This window comes from Podarcis bocagei (assembly GCF_964188305.1).
Source record: "Podarcis bocagei genome assembly, chromosome: 17".
NCBI classification, from domain to species: Eukaryota; Metazoa; Chordata; class Lepidosauria; order Squamata; family Lacertidae; genus Podarcis; species Podarcis bocagei.
In genome coordinates this window covers 24,826,284-24,845,479 of record NC_138143.1, presented here as the reverse complement: position 1 = coordinate 24,845,479, position 19,196 = coordinate 24,826,284, and the positions used below count along the sequence as shown (strand labels likewise).

Below are 19,196 nucleotides of genomic sequence, written 5' to 3'. Positions count from 1 at the left end.
AGTTGCCAACTGTCACCTCCTTTCCCCAATACCATTTATTCTTTGTGAAATACATTTACAATGCATAGATGGTATAATGACTAATGATACTTCACCTTGGCTATTAAGGCCACCTCAAAAAAAACTTCCTCGGAATTAATTCAGATAAGCAGAAACACAATTTTAAGTCCTCTCCGATTCCCACCCGCATTCAAAACCTGTACATATGGCAAGCTAACACAAGGCTAAAAGAAAAACACCTCTATATGACGTTTGAATATTCCTTTTGCCGCAAGCTTTTGGTGCTATTCCAGAGATATGAAGCTTCAGAGATGTGATTCCCACCTGGATTCTGAAGTGATACAATCTCACAGGGAGTACGTTATGTACATCATGTTTAAGTTACATCTGCTATGATGCTGATAAATCCCATGATGCACGGAGCTCCTAATGGAAAGTACTTTCTAAGAGTACTTGCTGCATGTCCTTGTTTGAACTTGATAGAAAGGATTGCTCAAAGGATGCTGATAGTTGATGTTAGGGATATTCGCTATTTGCCCATTGCACATCCGCCTTTATAATTTTTGTTTTTAATAATTCCTGTTTCTTGGCTTTATCTCTAAGTTGAGTTCATTTTTTATTGTGTGTGTGTGTGTAAGTAAAACTGTTGGCTGACCCTATTGTTCTATAATAAAAGCCAAAGAGAAGAGCCATTCAGTAGTGACTGAATAATTCACATTTGTAGAAACCTTGCACCCTACTATACCAATTATTTGCCATTTTAAAAAGTTCTGTTCTGTAGTTCCCAAGTCCATTCTCAGTGCCTGCTGTGCTGTCTCACCTTGTTGTTGAGAGGATTACAAGTCCCAGCCTTGGACAATTGTATTTCTGCCGGGCCCTGAACACCTCAGAAATACAGCATGACACATGTTCCCAGATGGGAAATTGCTCCAGAAGTTCCTCAGGGCACCTTTGATCTTCCATCAATTTTCCAGCAGTCTCTCTAGCTCCAAAGCTTGCAGTTGGAAAGGGAGCAGGGGATTATTACCTTGTGCTTAGTTTTGGAGGCATAACACAATGTTGGGAACGAGTCCCTGCTAGTTGAGGGAGAAAAAGGGACCTGATAAACATAGCCTTTTTTGTGGTGGCTACAAAACCCAATCAAGATGTGCAAATCCTTTCATAATCAGCATGTGCCAAACCTGTGATAATTAAAACATCATTCTCTTCTGATCAAGTGAAAATGATTGAACTTTCCTTGATTACATTTGACTGGTCAATTGGCCAGATTTTTCTTTTTTTTTCTTTTTACTAGTTGGATACCCAGGTCTTGAACTTGTATTAGGTGATATCTGAGCACAATTTGATTACTTCTTTCTTCATGATAAGTCCTTTATCAAGACATAGTCTGATGAGCTGTAAATAGTGTTCATTGAGCCCAGAAGGCAATTCTAGACTTTGAAATAAAAAAAACCCAGTATAGCTTTATTCATAAATTTATAATTAAACTGAAAGATCCTTAATGCACTGAATGAAGATTTGTAAATACCAGACCAGGTATTTTAAGTATCTGTAGAACTAAGCCCTTTAACAGGGACGCGGGTGGCGCTATGGGTTAAACCACAAAGCCTAGGACTTGCTGATCAGAAGTTCGGTGGTTCAAATCCCCGCAACGGGGTGAGCTCCCGTTGCTCGGTCCCTGCTCCTGCCAACCTAGCAGTTCGAAAGCATGTCAAAGTGCAAGTAGATAAATAGGTACCGCTCCGACGGGAAGATAAACGGCGTTTCCGTGCGCTGCTCTGGTTGGCCAGAAGCAGCTTAGTCATGCTGGCCACATGACCCGGAAGCTGTACGCCGGCTCCCTCGGCCAATAAAGCGAGATGAACGCCGCAACCCCAGAGTCGGTCACGACTGGACCTAATGGTCAGGGGTCCCTTTACTTTACTTTAAGCCCTTTAACACAAGTTGCCGTTGTGATTTAAATGGTCTGAAAGAGGTAGTTCTTGGTAGGATGAAATATTTTATATCATAAACCTTCAAGATTTACAGCTAGTAATTTGGTGTGTTTGAATGGAGGAAAATCCATTTTTAAGCACTAGCTTGCATTTTGAAAGTCCACATAGCCTTCAGGTACTTCTTTTTTTTACAGGCTGTGTTATGACAACTTGCTCCAAACTTGTCTTTTAAGAGATGGGTGCACACAGTACTTGGGTCTTTGCCCGGTATTCACAATGACACCAGCCTCATAATTGTAGTATTAAAGTAGGGGTTTTCACATCTCCTTAAAAAAGAAGAAAGCAATTAACCTCTCCAGCTCTTTGGTCTTTAAATACGGAGGCATCTCCTTTGATGATAACAAATGGCATTGTTCAGATTTTTGCAGGAAGAGTCTTTTCCTCCACCAGATTTAAAAGTTAGCAGCGATAATAATTAGTGAATTATACTATTCCACATGACATTATCTCTTGGGCAAAATGAGTCTTTAGTCAGTGATGCTGCTAGATCCTTATATTAGGTTTAAGTGCTGTGAAATCTGGCCACCAGACGGGGAGTAGATGAGAAATATATGCCAAGAAGTTCTATTTAAATGTATATTATGAGTTAATGCAGGAATTACTTAGGTTGCAGTCCCGTGATAGATCCTGTTGAACTCAGTAGGACTTATTTCTGAGCAGGCAGGCATAGCACAGCATTTTTGAAGTTAAAGCACCATGCAATGTGGGAGGGAAATTCTTTCTTTTCGCTTGAACAAACTGTGATGATATGATAGAAAAATGAAATGTTCTTTTCAACAGAGGTTAACATCTAGCCATTGTGCATGCATACATAACAACAATAGCTCCCCCCACCCCAAAGTTTGGTAAGAACTTTCTGCTGTTTACCTTTTGCCTCCTCTACAACCAAATCACAGCAGATTGCAAAAATAGAGTGATTTTCCATCACAGCAGATTGCAAATATAGAATGATTTTCTATCACACAGCTGGAAGTCAAGTACCCAGCCACAGTGGATTTGCTAACTAGATATCCTCACCAAATCCTCTTGGTGCTAGAACATATTGTGTTTACCTTCCTGTACTCAAAGGCACCTTTGGAATGCAACTTGCAGAGCAGAGTGCTTGGGGATGATGCGTAATGCAGCACGGCACCAGCTATGTGGTTACTCTCATTTAAGCTTTTAAACACTCATTTAATATTTTAAATAGAAACTGTTGGTCTGCTGCATTTTCAGAGCTGGTTTTGCTCTCAGTATCGCTTTGTCTGTGTAATGAAAAGGGGGGTGCTTAGGATGCTTCCTTTTTCCAGGTCAAGGAATATACAAAAGCTATGTAAAAGGGAGAAACTTTTTTTTTTTTACGCTGCTCAAAGAGAAGAAAGGTTTTCAATTTCCTTTTCATTGCTAAAATGAAGTTAATTGCTATTTATTTAATGGTGGGCAGAGTATCCCCTCTTCTTCTAACTTGGTTCTCCAGACGTCCCCGTTTCCCGGGGACAGTTCCTGGATTTACAAATTAGTCCCCATACAAAATCTATTGAAGTTGAAAAGTGTCCCCAGATTCATTGAAAAAAATCTGGTAACCTTACTCCAGATTGCATGTTGTGGAAATTAAACATGCGGGCAAGTATCTTCCAGCAACTTCTTGCCCTTATCCACAGATGCAATTTTGTTTTCTGGTGGGGGCTGCTGAAGCATGGAAAATGGGTGCTAAACAACGTTTAATACTCCTGTTCTCTAAGCTCAGCTATTTTTTCTAGTTTAGGGTTCCACGTGGGAGTTTAAAGTGGATTAAAAGCGCTCTCTCTCTCTCTCTCTTTCTCTGATGGTGTACATATGATGTCCTCATTCAAGGGGCAGCTTCCCCTTTTCCTGCCAGCTGACTGGGATTTTTCCAACCCACAGATAACCCTATAAAGGAAGAGAATCATAGAGAATCATAGAGTCATAGAGTTGGAAGAGACCACAAGGGCCATCGAGTCCAACCCCCTGCCAAGCAGGAAACACCATCAGAGCACTCCTGACATATGGTTGTCAAGCCTCTGCTTAAAGACCTCCAAAGTAGGAGACTCCACCACACTCCTTGGCAGCAAATTCCACTGTCGAACAGCTCTTACTGTCAGGAAGTTCTTCCTAATGTTTAGGTGGAATCTTCTTTCTTGTAGTTTGGCTCCATTGCTCCGTGTCCGCTTCTCTGGAGCAGCAGAAAACAACCTTTCTCCCTCCTCTATGTGACATCCTTTTATATATTTGAACATGGCTATCATATCACCCCTTAACCTCCTCTTCTCCAGGCTAAACATGCCCAGCTCCCTTAGCCGTTCCTCATAAGGCATCGTTTCCAGGCCTTTGACCATTTTGGTTGCCCTCCTCTGGACACGTTCCAGTTTGTTAGTGTCCTTCTTGAATTGTGGTGCCCAGAACTGGACACAGTACTCCAGGTGAGGTCTGACCAGAGCAGAATACAGTGGCACTATTACTTCCCTTGATCTAGATGCTATACTCCTATTGATGCAGCCCAGAATTGCATTGGCTTTTTTAGCTGCCGCATCATTAGATAGAATCTAATGTCAAATTGCACATTACGCAACTGTGAATACACTAAGGTGCATTGTTTGGGCAGGGCTTTACGTTTGTGGTGACGTTTCCTCGAGTGCTGTCTGTCACCTTACTTCTGCCCTTCTTGAGCACAATCTAGCCATTTTGTTTCCTCAGCCCAAAGGAAAGCATGCAGTGTGTTTATTTTCACTGCTTGTTGCTAAAGGCAACTCCGTGGCGCAGTTTCTTAAATGTTTTAAACAGCTGTTCCGTGCAAAACCTCTTCACTGCAAAATCGCTGTATTAAAAAAAAATAAAAATTGGCCATGGGGGGGGGGGAATCAGCAGGTACAGGAGATAAGAAGGAAAATGGAAAAGAAAAATAGAAGCGCTTGTCCGCTCTTTAAACACTCCTCCCCTCAAATCGCTTTCCCTATCCTGAAATGGCTACATGCCTCATCAATTTTATTTGCAATGCATTTGAACGTATTTACAAGCCGAGATGCACCTCTGTTTTGCGCGCCAGGAGGAGGGTCTGGAGATTAAAGGACCTTGTATCTCCTCCTGCATGACCATTCCTTGCTGTGTTGAGGTGCTTTTTGGTGGGCTGCTAAATCTCACCTGGCTGGGTGCTCTGCTGCCAATAAGGGGAAATAGATATTTGCTTCACTTCTCTGTGGGAAAGATTTGCGGTGGACCACATGGCCACCCACTCCCATCCGGGGGCGGGGGGCGGAGTCACGTGTCTCCCAGAGGTCCCCGTCCATGTCATTGTTCCAGCCAGCCAATCCACTGACTGGGGGGGGGCATGGCTGGGCCCCATTTAAATGGTGGTGCAAGCCACAGAGCTTCCTTCTGGCTCGCTTCCTCCATCTCCCACCCGCCCTCCCTATTTTCAGGTTTTGATATTGGCCTTGCTATGGACCTCAGTTGGTCGCTGTTGAGGGGTCTGGTAGGAATTTTTCCACTTGGCAAATTGGCATGGGCCATTTGTTTTTTGCCTACCTCATAGCAATCGTCACAACTTTGTAAGGTTTGGCAGTTAGGCATTGGTTGATCTTATGATGGGGGAGGTGAGGTGTGGCTATCGCCTGCCCCTCCAAGCTTAAGGGTATTCAGTTAAAGCAGTGGTTCTCAACCTGTGGGTCCCCAGATGTTGTTGGACTACAACTCCCATCATCCCTGAGCTCTGGCCTTGCTAGCTGGGGGTGAGGTGAGTTGTAGTTCAACAACATCTGGGGATCCACAGGTTGAGAAAGGCTGCGTTAAAGGAATCTGGGGGTGTTGATCATGTCTGAAGCCTGGGGCAGGGCTAGGGCCATGTCACAACCCCGTCGGGAATCCAGAGGGGGCTTGAGTTGGTTTGCATTGATGGGGCTCCCCCTACTGGTGGTGGACCCTTATAGGACTCCCTGCATGATGGGTAGGAGTCAGATATCATCAGGTCAATTCCAGTGTGCGTTCTACCCGGACACTGAGGTCCAGCACCGAGGGCCTTCTGGCGGTTCCCTCACTACGAGAAGCCAAGTTACAGGGAACCAGGCAGAGGGCCTTCTCAGTAGTGGCGCCCTCCCTGTGGAACGCCCTCCCACCAGATGTCAAAGAGAACAACAACTACCAGACTTTTAGAAGACATCTGAAGGCAGCCCTGTTTAGGGAAGCTTTTAATGTTTGATGTATCATTGTATTTTAATATTCTTTTGGAAGCCGCCCAGAGTGGCTGGGGAAACCCAGCCAGATGGGCGGGGTATAAATAATAAATTATTATTATTATTATTATTATTATTATTATTATTATTGTTGTTGTTGTTGTTGTTGTTGTTGTTGTTGTTGTTGTTGTTGTTGTTGTTGTTATTTATATACCACCCATCATCTGAGAAACACAGGGCAGTTTACAGCATCAAGACACAAAAATAAGTAACATAATAACAAAATAATAACAATTTTTAAAAATCTATTTGAGTAAAAGGTTTGCCATTTTAGCCACTGTGAAACATACTTGAAACATTTGCTTGTGTGCAAGTTTGGTGTTGCCCAGTTCCATGGGGGGGGGGACAGTTTTCCAAAACAAATAGAAAACTGATCAAGAAAGCAATTATATGCTATTTATTTGCAATAATCTACCAACGTAGAAAGTCTCGTAGTAATTGGCACATTCTGGCAATTGAGTTTTGTAGCATTTGAGTGTGGATTTGAATTTATGAATGTATTTTTCATCCCAATGTAACTAATTGTCTTTTCATGTTTTCCCTTCCAGTGTATCTTGAGGATAGTTTTGTAAAATCTGGAGTCTTCAATGTATCGGAACTGGTGCGGGTGTCGAGAAGTAAGTTTCTCTTCTTTTAACCTATAGTTTTGTGTGTTACAATGTTTCTGGCTAAGAATCTGAACTCCAAACCACAGGAAACATTAACATTTGAAGTCCGTGGAACCCTAGACACGTGTTATAGTGAAATCTTCTTCCCCCTTGGCCTCCCATTGTTGAATTGGCATATTCTGACAAACCTTTTGCTTTTAAAAATACAGGCAGTTTTTGTGGGGTAATATGCATTGTTTAGCGTTTATACAGTAGGATCTGATTATATATCTGATTAGTGAACCCTATGAACTTCACTAAATGACTTTGTGCAAGCTGCTAACATTCTGACTTGCCCTGTAGATAAGTTACATGTTTACAGAGTATATTTAATAAATTAATCCCATTCAACGAGGTCCACCAAATATATATGATTATGGCTGCAAACATATGGACACTTCCTTAGGAATAAGTGCCATCAAATTAATTTCTGAATAAACCTGCATAGGATTGGGCTGCAAGCCTTTGGTTGAAAGAGCAGAGTGAGATTGCAGTTAAATTAATAGTTTCAGTTCTATACTATTAGCTTTGTTTTAATGAAGTATCAGGTTGATCTGTTCAGACATTTGTATTTTCTATAAAGGTTTGCATACCAAGTTTAGTTTATACTGAAGATTGCGAGGAAGTTTTTTTTGATAAGCATGGAAATCAGTTAAACTAGGAATAAGCTTTCTTATGCCAGCAAGGAAGAAATGTTATAAATAGGAAGCTTAATTTTAGTTCTGAATAGTTAATAAATACATTAGGAACATTTCTTTATCTGTCATGAGAATAATATATCCAGTGAGCATCCTATAGTTAGAGAATAGCCTGAGCTAAGATTATTCATCATGGTTTTTGAATATACTTGCAATGGTAAAGTGCAGTTGTTGGTTGAATAGAAAAATGTGTTAATGTACAGCACTTGTGCATGTTTATTCAGGAGTCAATTCCACTGTATTCCCTAGCACTTACTTTCAGGTAAATGGGCACACAATTGCAGCCTTTAGTATTCTAAATTGCATTAAAGTCATTCAAAAATATGCAGCAACAGTGAAAACTTCCAATTTCAGGTGTATTTGGGATTATTATACTGTGACATGAAACAATTAGTTTAACGTTCTGGGCCCTTCCAATTAGCAAGTAAATTGTATGTAAACTACCCCAAGAATTTGATTGAAGAGCACCAAGAGATAATAAATACACACATTTGTTGTAAATAAGTAATGTAATGCATGCTTGTATTGATGAAAGTGAAAATAATGCATGGAGCATATTAATGTATGTAAAATAAGAGTTTATTTTCCAATAGATATTCTGTTTCACCAACTGAAACAAGCGTGTGTTTATGCTGCATTTAAAATAATCCCATTTTTGTGTTGTTGCGTCCAGAATAAATACATTTTAAATTATGTAACAGAAGTATGGTACTTGTGACAGTAATTTTCACTTTTTTTCATGAAATGTTGATGGACCACAAGAACTCATGGAACTAGTTAATCACATAACTCATGGAACTAGTTAATCACATAAGCTTTTCCTGGTTATGGGTTAATTTTTCCTCAAATTATGCAACTAGGAAAATTAATTTCCTCTTGCTTCTCATAGACAAAAATATAGAGAGAACTTTGTTTAAGGGTGTGCTTTTGTTAGTATTAAATTGCTGTTTAAAGACTGGTGTGACTATCTTAATGCTGTGTTCTTTAGCGCCTATAACCCAGGGAGCTGGAGTCAACTTCCCAATTGGAGAACTTCCAAGTCAACCATACTACCATGACATGAACTCGGGTGTAAACTTACAGAGGTCACTATCCTCTCCACCAACCAGGTGAGCATATCATTTTTTAAAAAGATCTAGTTATTGTTAGGATGTTGTTGTTGTTGCTGCTGTTTTTTATTTTTATTTTTATATCTTATGCTTTATGTGGAAATTCTTCAATTCAGCAGTGTACTTATTGATGTGCTTTATTTACAGTTACCTTTTGTAATTATGCAACTCTTTTTATGTCATAAGCCTCCTTCAGCATAGGTTTTAATGGCGGAAAGGCGGCATGTAAATAAAATGACGATGAGGTGCAGTATTGTACTTCTTAATTATGTGTAGACAAGTAACAGTTAAATATTTCCAATGCTTTCTATTAAAATGGAAAAATCAAGTAGGTGTGGTAATACATTTTACATTATCAAAAAAGTCAACAAAATAGAGTGGAAGCTTTCAAAGCGATCATTTTGTCAAACAATAGCAGCAGCAGCAACAGCAAATATTGGTGATGTAAGAAGTGTGAATAATAAAATAATAATAATAATAATAATAATAATAATAATAATAATAATAATAATAATAATAATAATATAATTTATTTACCCCACCCACCTGACTGGGTTTCCCCAGCTACTCTGGGCAGCTCCCAACAGAATAAAAGCATGATAAAACATCAGTCATTAAAACCTTCCCTATACGGGGCTGCCTTCAGATGTTGTTTAAAATCAGATAGTTGTTTATTTCTTTGACATCTGATGGGAAGGCATTCCACAGGGCAGGCGCCACCACCGATAAGGCCCTCTTCCTGGTTCCCTGTAACCTCACCTTTCGCAGTGAGGGAACTGCCAGAAGGCCCTTGGAGTTGGACCTCAGTATCCAGGCTGAACAATGGAGGTGGAGATGCTCCTTGTAAATCTACTGAGATCCTTGCTATCTATCTATCTATCTATCTATCTATCTATCTATCTATCTATCTATCTATCTACCTATCTATCTATCTATCATCTATCTATCTATCTATCTATCATCTATCTATCTATCTATCTATCTATCTGCACATATTCTCAGCCTCAATGTAGCATGTGAGCAATAGGTTTTTGGATCTGGAAACATGAGTTCAGAGTTTGGTTTAACCCAGGAATAGTTTTGGGCTTGACACATGCCATCTGGATCAAAAGAGCTGTCTGTTGTTACTTTTAATACACATGAAGGCAGTTAAATTAATGCTTCTTCTTATATATTCACAGTAAGAGACCCAAAACTATATCCATAGATGAAAATATGGAACCAAGCCCAACAGGGGACTTTTATCCTTCCCCCAATTCACCAGCTGCTGGGAGCAGGACATGGCATGAAAGAGATCAAGGTGAGTAAATCCATATCTTTATAGTGCTTCAGGCTCATTTGTGGAATTTTGTTTTACCTCATAAATACATTCATGCTTTGCAGTTTGAAATGGAGATTCAAATCTAAATCTACTACTAGGCTGAAGTATGTTCCTAGACTTTTCAAACTTACAAAGTAGTGCCCATTAGTCATCATTAACCTTACCATCATCCTTTTTTTTATTTTTACACCCAGATATTGTGAATATGCATACCAATCCTTTTACTAAAACAACAGTTTTCACTGGAAACTAAACCTGTCAAATTAGAGGGTCAGGATAGATATTAATTTATTCATCTGACTCTCTGCTAAGCGGAATCTAGCCACGCCGGTAAATACCGTATTTTTTGCACCATAACACTCACTTTTTTCCTCCTAAAAAGTAAGGGAAAATGTCTGTGCGTGTTATGGAGGGAATGCCTACGGGTGGCATGCCTACGGATTTTCCTCCTCTAAAAACTACATGCGTGTTATGGTCGGGTGCGTGTTATAGAGCGAAAAATACGGTAATTGAATAAATTATAAAGCTTTCACCGTATATTTTATAAGAAAATGAATAAACATTCTGCCTTTTTTCTGGCCTTGTTTCTGTGCCTTTAATAGCAAGTTGATGTGAAAACATTAAGAAAGTCGAAGCTGCCTGTGGTATGAAGAAAAAGAAATGGCTTCACTTGTTTTATTTCCCCATGTTGGTTTGCTAATAGAGGTTCGGAAGCAGGTCCAGAAAAGATCTAATAGCCTTAACCTGGTGATTTGCATCCTATTTTATGCTCCCTAATGTCCTGAAATTTTCATTTTGCTTTGTTCTTAAATTATTTCTGTTTATCTATACATATAAGCCAATGAACATACGTTTACCCTCTACTGCCCAGTAACTGCTACCCTGAAAGTTATAGACATTTAGCCAGCAATCGTGCTGCCCACGTCCTTGCACATAACAAACATAACAAAGTGCACCTTCTGTTTATCATTTATTATTTTTATTTCTTTAAGGCATTCATATAAAGCGTGCATAAAAAAATAAACCAGGCAGCAAATAAAATTCACCTTAAAACCAAATAGAAACTTGAATACTTCCTAATTTCTTTTACTTTTAATTATCATTAACTAGTAGTTCTTTTCATAGTCTTCCTTGAGGTATTTCACATAATCCTCCTTACAGAACTTCTTGCAGTCCTACTAGCGTAATCTGTTTATTACAATTGCTTTTTAAATAATTCAAATATTTAATTCAGTCTTCTAAGAATCTCTGGTCCCGCAGGTTTCGAATCCTATCGAATCTGAGTTGGGAGGAAGTTCCACAATGCTAAATACATGGCTTCTAATAGTTCAGTTCTAAGGAGGAATAACTCACCACCTTGATAGCCAGCCCTGGCACGGCCAGTCATTTAGAGTATCTTTTAAGAGCAGACAAATTGGGACAACTTGGTGGCACCCATTGATGGGTTGATCAAACTTTTTTTCCCAAAGAGGGCCAGATTTGATGAAGTGAACATGCCTGAGGGCTGGCTTTTTTTTAGGACTTTATCCCAGGACATATACTGCCATGGGGGTCTGATTAAATCAATTGATGGGCCGGATTAGGCCCCCAAAACAGACTTAGGACATGCCTGCCTTAGCGGCACAGATCCAGGCAGAGGCTTAGCCACCCCTGTTGTAAAGGAACATTTTTAATTGGTTCTATCAACCAGTTCCTTTCCCACCTTCCCTTATGTAAGAAGTATCTGAAATATAAATGGGGTACTTGAATAAAACAGTTCCTTACATTTGACTTTCTGTTGATACAAGTGATATGCCATATTCCTAGCTAAGTGGCAATAGTAATAAGGCCTGATTGAGTTCCACCTCCTCAGCCCCACTGTCTTGCCTTAGAGGACATCAGTGGCAGCTATTTTCTTGTACCGTATTTTTCGCTCTATAACACGCACCCGACCATAACACGCACGTAGTTTTTAGAGGAGGAAAATCCGTAGGCATGCCACCCGTAGGCATTTCCTCCATAACACGCACAGACATTTCCCCAAGTGAGTGTTGTGGTGCAAAAAATACAGTAATTTCCAGCAAAGAAGGGCTTTCCTGCACCATGGGCTGAGCGAGATCAAACTGCTGAGCACCAATGCCTTGTCTTAGACGACATCAGCGAGAGCCGTTGCCTATGTTGGTGGCAAGTCTTTCCCTGATGTCCTCTGACATCATCACTGATGTCCTCTGACATCAGTGCATGGAAGTGGGGTTGAGGAGCTGAAACTCGCTTAGCACATAACGGAGGCAAGCGAAGCATATCTGATCAGCAAAAATCAAACTTCCTTAGTTCTGGCCAATTGTCTCTGCCAGAATTTCATGCCCTTGTTTGCTTTTTGAAAGACCTGCAATATTATACAGAAAAGTGCATGGGTTACTAGAATTAGGTATTTTGTGGTAAAAGGATATAACTTCTCCTGAGCCAGTGAAAGCTACCCATTCTCAGAAGATCCTTATCTTTCATCTCATCACCTCATGATGTTATCCAGTTTCCCAGTTGCAATTAATAACTATTTCTAGCTTACACATAAAAATGAATTACATATTGTATACGGTATGCAATAGTCTTCGTTTCAGATTTATATTGATCATGGGTTTTTTGCCTTGTTTCTTTTTAACATAGCATTAAGAAGATGGTTTTTGTGCAGGGTTTTTACTTAAAGGGAATGTTACACTCTTTGGAGCAGTTGTGGTACCAATCATAAAAGTTCCATTTTAGTATTCCCCAAATATTTATGTGTCTCAGCCCCTTTGCACCTCAGGCAGTATCCCCCGTTCTCCCAAATGATCTTTTTACAGCATGTTTAAACAATATTTTATTAGGGTCAGTTTTTACATTCTTCCCACTTACTGCAAAATATCAATTTGGAATGTACTCCCCCCAACTTTCTATAAATAATGCAAGTTTTATTTGTATCTTTTTGTACATATATTTGCAAACATGGGGATATAGGATTGGGCTTAAAATAAAAAAGACTCGCCTATTGGTTGGTATTATTATTATTATTATTATCAACATCTGTTGGGGTGCTCAGACATTGCTCTTTATTCATCTCCCAAAGAATGAGATCAAAAGTGATCTTCAATTATTTATTTTTAATTTCCCTCAGTTACCCTCACCACATGCAGAAGTGGTCGTCTGTACTAGGAACCTTCACAACTATTTAAGGAGGATTCTCGTTTACCCTAGTTATTGATAGTTAGAGTGATTTCCATACCCAGAATAAGATGCAATCCCGTGCTCCCATTCTATACACCATGAGGGGAACAGGAAGGGGAAATGCAATGAGTGATGGGAGCACCATCTGAACAGATGCTCTATTTTGTTGTCGTTGATTTTTGGTACTGATTTCATGAAAAGTCACCCAATTCTTAAAACTTGAATGCTTGTATCAAGAAAGATAATCTTTTAAGTTCCTTTGCATGGTGGTCTCTGCATAATTCTAGTTGTGGAGTGCAGAGTTCTGTGGTGCTTAAGCTTTGGTGACCTGCAGTTAAGAGGGGAAAAAATTGTGTCTAAACGGATTCATGGTAAAAACCGGTCATTTAAGGGGCCAGGGTTATGGAGTGGCATAAGTTCCTGTGTCCCCCCCCCTTTCTTTATTTGGCAATTTTAAGCATAGTCAACAATTTTAACTGAGGTGTAGGAAAACATATCCGGGCGATAAATCTCCCCCCCCCCTTTCTCGTGGTACTCCAGGCATTGAAAAAAGCAACCTATGTTATTTGTTTAGGATGTTAGTTCCATTGCTTTAGTCCTGCTCCTGTAATAGACATTGATAGGAAAGACATCGCTGGTGGCTATTGCCACACAAATTACACAAAAGACATAGGCTAAAATGGGAAAGAAAATGGGTAAACATCAAGTGCCTATGTCTGCAGAGGCAATTTTCAAAAATTGTCCACCCTCTTGCAGCTCCTTTATCATGAACTATGGTGTATCAGGAATAATTTTCCCATGCAGATTTATTATAGGGACTGGGCTTTTTTGCAGTCTAAACTTTGACTGATAATTCATATTAGTTTATAGTAATTATAGTGCTGCATGGATGTGTTTGGAGTGTTATTAGCCGATTCCTTGTTATGCGTCCTAAATGGTTACTGAATTGATTCCTATCCTGTCTCTTTAGTTTTAAGAGATGTTTGTCATGTCACTTTGCCTCTCAAACACTTAAATACTTACAACTTCCGTTGATGTGCTTCAGTGATAAGCACGGCCTTCCATTGTAAACTAAACTGCCAGGCTTCGCATATCCTGAATGTGCAAATACAAATGTGTTTCCAACTTAGAATAAGGTTGGTTTGGGATAGGCAGCATGATCAATCTTTCAGAGGAAACCTTTGACACATTCTAGGTTCCTCTCCGAGGCCCTGGTCCTTGGAGTTAACTAGTTTACTCAATCCACTAAGCCCAGACTTCTAGTAGTGGTTGACAAAATACCTGTCATTACCTACTCAATTCTAGAGAGCAATAGGATTTTTTATTGTATACGGTACATTCACACAAGACATGTGGTTTGAGAATCCTACCAGAACACAACACACTCATTCTCTCCCTTCACTCTCTGCTCAGCTCCACTCTTTTTTACACCCCTTTTATCTGCCAAAGTCAACTCTGACGTTCTATATCTGGGGTTCGCTTCACTCAGAATTCCATCACACTCACCTGTTGTCCATTCTTCACCCAAGACATTGTTACGTTGTGTTACCAGGAAATACTTTTCCGGTCTCCTGAAATTCAGGGGCAGATGTGTTTCTTACCATGAATTGGCACATTTGAGGTCTGGTTTTGTGGCAACTTCAGCACCGAGAACTATGGTTTTGATGTTCTGAGTTGGTAAGTACCAAGGGACCTGGTACAGTTCATCCCCAGGGTCTCCATATGAGAGGACTCGGGTCACGTCACAAAGGAAAAAGAAGAAACACTATTGGCCAAATTGCTGCTTTCATAAGATTCTGAGGCTAGTGGCAGAAGATGAGATTATTTGTAACCTCAGTTCCCAACATCCAGTTGCCATAAGAGTACGGTCATGCACTAATGGCAGGCACAGCTTTTCTAGAAGGTTCCTGAAGCTCAGCAGCAACTGAGATCTTTGCTCCACAAGTATGAATATGCAGAACCACAGTTACTGGTAAGTAATTCTTCTTTTCAAAAAAATAAAAAATGATGACAATTTTATCACAGTGTGAGAAAAGAGAATTTTGTGGGTTAAAAATATATATTTCATGGAGTTTATGTTTCACCGTTTATTAACGATTATTAAGTTAAAGTCAGTGGTTAATATGTTATTTTATCTCTTGAGCCACGCTACTTCTTTTACACACTCTCTCACACACATATAAAGATGGCATCCGATATGTTAATTACTTTAACATAACCCCCCTATTTATTCATTTAACTTCTTTGCAGATTAATTTGAAATAGTAAATGTAAGTACATGTCAGGAGCGCAAGAGCACAGTGCGCACGCATTCTTCACGAAGTGCTCAAAAATTAGCAAGGGGACTTTGCAGTTCATTTAATTGGAAGGGAATGTGCAAAGCACTGACACAAAATAAAAGTTCAAAAGCACAATAATTTCACAGTAATAGACTCTGATCCAGTGCTGTTTCTGCCCGTGAGGTGCCTTGCCTGGCTTGAGCCAAGCTGAATCTCTTGGAGATGAAAGGGCACTTAAAGCAATCTGTCAAAGCATGACACACATTTTGGCCAGGATCCCAGAAGCTGCTTGGGGAGTAGTGGGGTACCTGAAGGTGCCTGGAATTTCAGATTAGAAATCCTGGCAACCAGAACCAAGCACATCACTCCCGAATCACCATAATGGTTTGCCAGAAAAGAGGGAGATGTTCTCTCCTCTGCTCAGGCGCCACCGATGGCTATTTGCTAATTCTGCAACTTCTAACCTAACTCTTATCAAGTTGTTCTATAAACCCCCTAGGGTCTGGCTGCCTTTGCTAAGTAATTTGTCCCATGAGTGACAAATCTGTACCATGTTTGCTCAGGGATGGTGGGCTAGACAGACAACCCTGTCCTAGACAGACAACCCTGATTTCCAGTTGCAATGAACTGCCAAGGCATTCCGAAACCAAAAGACACCTTTTGGGTTGGACACTGATATAGTGCAGGGAGTTGCAGACAGAGAATGGAAAGGCAAGTCCCTGTCTGTACACACACAAAATGGCGTTTCTTCAAAGTACTATTCAAAGCTAGGAGGCGATATGAAAATGAATAGTCATTCCATGGTTGAAATTGGTATGCAATACAGCATTTCCTTTCCATCCTTACCCAGTTTTATGAAGTAATGAAATGATAGTTGATATTGCTTACTGTGGGAAATGAATGCATTCCCTCCCCTCTTTCTTTCTAAAAAAAATATTTAAAAATCCCTTTGATGGGAAGAGGATCTTGCTTAGAAAGGGGGATGATTTAAAATGCCACAGGATGCAAGAACATTTGCCATGAAAGGACTCTATGAAAAGAACTGGCATGGGTTAAGAAGAAGCCCCCATACTCTCTAATATAATAATAAAAATTGTCCCTGGGAAAACAGCAGCAGTTTCTCTTGCACGGCTCAACAGCAGTTAAACTCATTCTTAACGTTAGACTAAGACAACATATTTACTCAGGCGTGGAAAGTAATAGGATGTTATGGAGTGTTCCTAGAGCATTGAATACAGATATAAAGATTTATTTGAAATTGTACATTAGGGTGTACAATTAAATACATTTTAATTTTACAGTTTCTTCATCATGCTCACTTTCCTATGGTTCTCCTGCGTTCAGCAACAGCAAACTAGTACAACCCCAGCTTTCCATTAAAACAGAAGCGCTTGGAACCCCTTCGCCTGTTCTTCACCTTCCCCCTGCCGGACTTCCTTGTGATGAGGAACAAGTATCTTCTGCAGAATATCCTCCTCCTGGACCTCTGCCATCTTTTGCTATCTCCCCATCTTCTGGACTTGCTTTCCCTGGAATTCCTTTAAATATGGGGCCATCTCCTGATGGTCCTTTCCTTATTAGACCCCCGTCTCATGGTTTTTCTAAAATGGAAATCTTAATTTCAGAACTTAGAGAATTAAAAGGGGAGGTACGTAGTGCTGTTCAGGAGCTGAAAACCATAACTGGACAGCTAGGCCAGCTGCTCACCTACACAGGACAGAAAAATACAACTCCTAAGGCACACACTGAAGGCTAGGTCCTATTTCTTCTCCCCTGGAGAAACATTCTTTACCTGGAAAATGCATTTATTCGGTAAGGGTTCCTTTACAGGATGCCCATTTGATTGTGTAAACTGTGTATTCTGTCCTAACGAAAGCATGACCAAAAGCTTCTTTTAAGAGAGTTATATATCTATATTCCACTAGCAATTTGTTGTACTGTTGTAAATATTTAACATCTTACAATATATACTAATAAATGTATACATGCATTATACACCAGCCTTTATTGTGTTTTTATTTCAAGTTCTTACCTTCAGTTCTTGCTTTCCTAAGACGAATCCCTGCAAAGGAGCGGGTATATGCTGGGAGGGCTGGAAGTAGTGTTGTTGTCTGTTTTTTAAGAAAAATCTTCACGTAACTTGATTGTGTGTTTTTTCTATTTTGTTTACAACATAAAACAAAATTGAGCAGGGGATAACAGAAGGGATAGAAAGGGAAGAGATCCATAATAATTACTGTATACAAAGCATTCCAAACCATTTGTCCATTGCAGAGTTTGCACATGAGAGTCTTTGTAATCATGACCTGACAGGTGGATGCCTTCCATATACCTCTTGCTAAAAAAACCAACCAACTAGGTAGGGCCGTAAGATATTCTGGCTGTTGCTTTTATTGGAAGGTCAGTTCTCCCAATACTGGGAGGCTAGTTGTTACAAGAGCTCTGTATGTAAGAACCGGTGCCTGAGTTACCTTTACAACCTCTTCCATCCCAATCCCTTTTCCTTTTGCATTGCGTCTTTTTAAATGGTAAGTCTGAGCGCAGGAATTGTCTTATTACAGATATTTGAAAGCCGCTCTGGGAGCCTTCCCCCTCACCCCCCCCCCAAGTAAAGAAAAGGGTAAACACCTTTCAACAAACCCATGTAAGAGGTTCCATGTTGCTGGAATATATTCAAAAATATGTTCATATCAGATAGCCTGGTCAGTAGCTAGTTATCCAGATATAAACCTCAGTAAAAAAAAAAAGGAAAATGGAAAATTCAACAGCAACCAATACACACTTACTTGGGAGTAAGTCCTATATAACTCCATAGGGCTGTATTCTGCTGTTAGTAGTTTTTCAAACTGGCTAACACCAGGACTAAAAAAATACTGATCTCACTTGATTGATTTGTGCTGTAGACCAATATTTCTTAGATTCTTAATACTAATACACTGCACTCAGTAGCTTTTTTGTTTAGGTTTTTTTTTTTTACCCTAGAGGCATTATGAACCTCAGTGATACGCCAGTTCTTAATGGACAAACAACATATTAGCCAGTATCAAGTGCAATATGTTTGGCTTTTACAATTAAATTTCCTCACAGCCACCAAGGCTTTGCTTTTTGCTTTTAAAGTTCTGTCTCTGTCGGTTATGAAATTATCTGAAGAAATGACCTAGATGATGTAATCCACAACATTTTTCTGTAGTGTATAAATCTAATAGCCTGTTGTTAGTTTTAGGTAGGATTTTGTAATTGGGTGTTCTTAACATTGCAGAGTGATCTTGCTAGTACAGTTGTATTATATATTCTCCAGCATATTGATCCTTCTAATTTCTGGAGAACATTAGGAAAGAGCTCATCATCATGACAGACAGGATGAGGAGGCTGCCCGAGTGGAGGCCTGTGTAATTCAAGGATCTCTTGGAACTGTATTACACCTGTGTGCACTTTGTGGTGCTGTGGTCTAAACCACTGAGCCTCTTGGGCTTGCTCATTGGAAGGTCGGCAGTTCGAATCCCCATGACGTGGTGAGCTCCCGTTGCTCTGTCCCAGTTCCTGCCAACCTAGCAGTTCGAAAGCACACCAGTGCAAGTAGATAAATAGGTACCGCTGTGGCGGGAAGGTAAACGGTGTTTCCATGCACTCTGGCTTCCATCACGGTGTTCTGTTGCGCCAGAAGCGGTTTAGTCATGTGGCCACATGACCTCTAAAGCTGTCTGTGGACAAACGCCCGCTCCCTGGGCTTGAAAGCAAGATG

The 19,196-nt window shown here is 40.1% G+C and overlaps 1 protein-coding gene across 17 annotated transcripts in view; it reads left to right on the top strand.

Moving 5' to 3' along the window:
- NFIB (nuclear factor I B) overlaps positions 1-19,196 on the top strand; it is a 307,373-nt gene that overhangs the window by 228,816 nt on the left and 59,361 nt on the right. For 16 of the 17 annotated variants that reach the window (XR_014003291.1, XM_081176522.1, XM_081176529.1 and 13 more), the window contains exons 4-6: positions 6,769-6,837; positions 8,554-8,674; positions 9,856-9,974. Coding sequence is in view for 16 of the 17 variants with exons in the window: in XM_081176522.1 (XP_081032648.1) it covers positions 6,769-6,837; positions 8,554-8,674; positions 9,856-9,974 (309 nt within the window). In the remaining variant the exon portion in view is untranslated. Of the gene's footprint in view, positions 1-6,768; positions 6,838-8,553; positions 8,675-9,855; positions 9,975-16,755; positions 17,419-19,196 lie in introns of those variants that run through there. The other variant, XM_081176523.1, reaches the window with a different exon arrangement.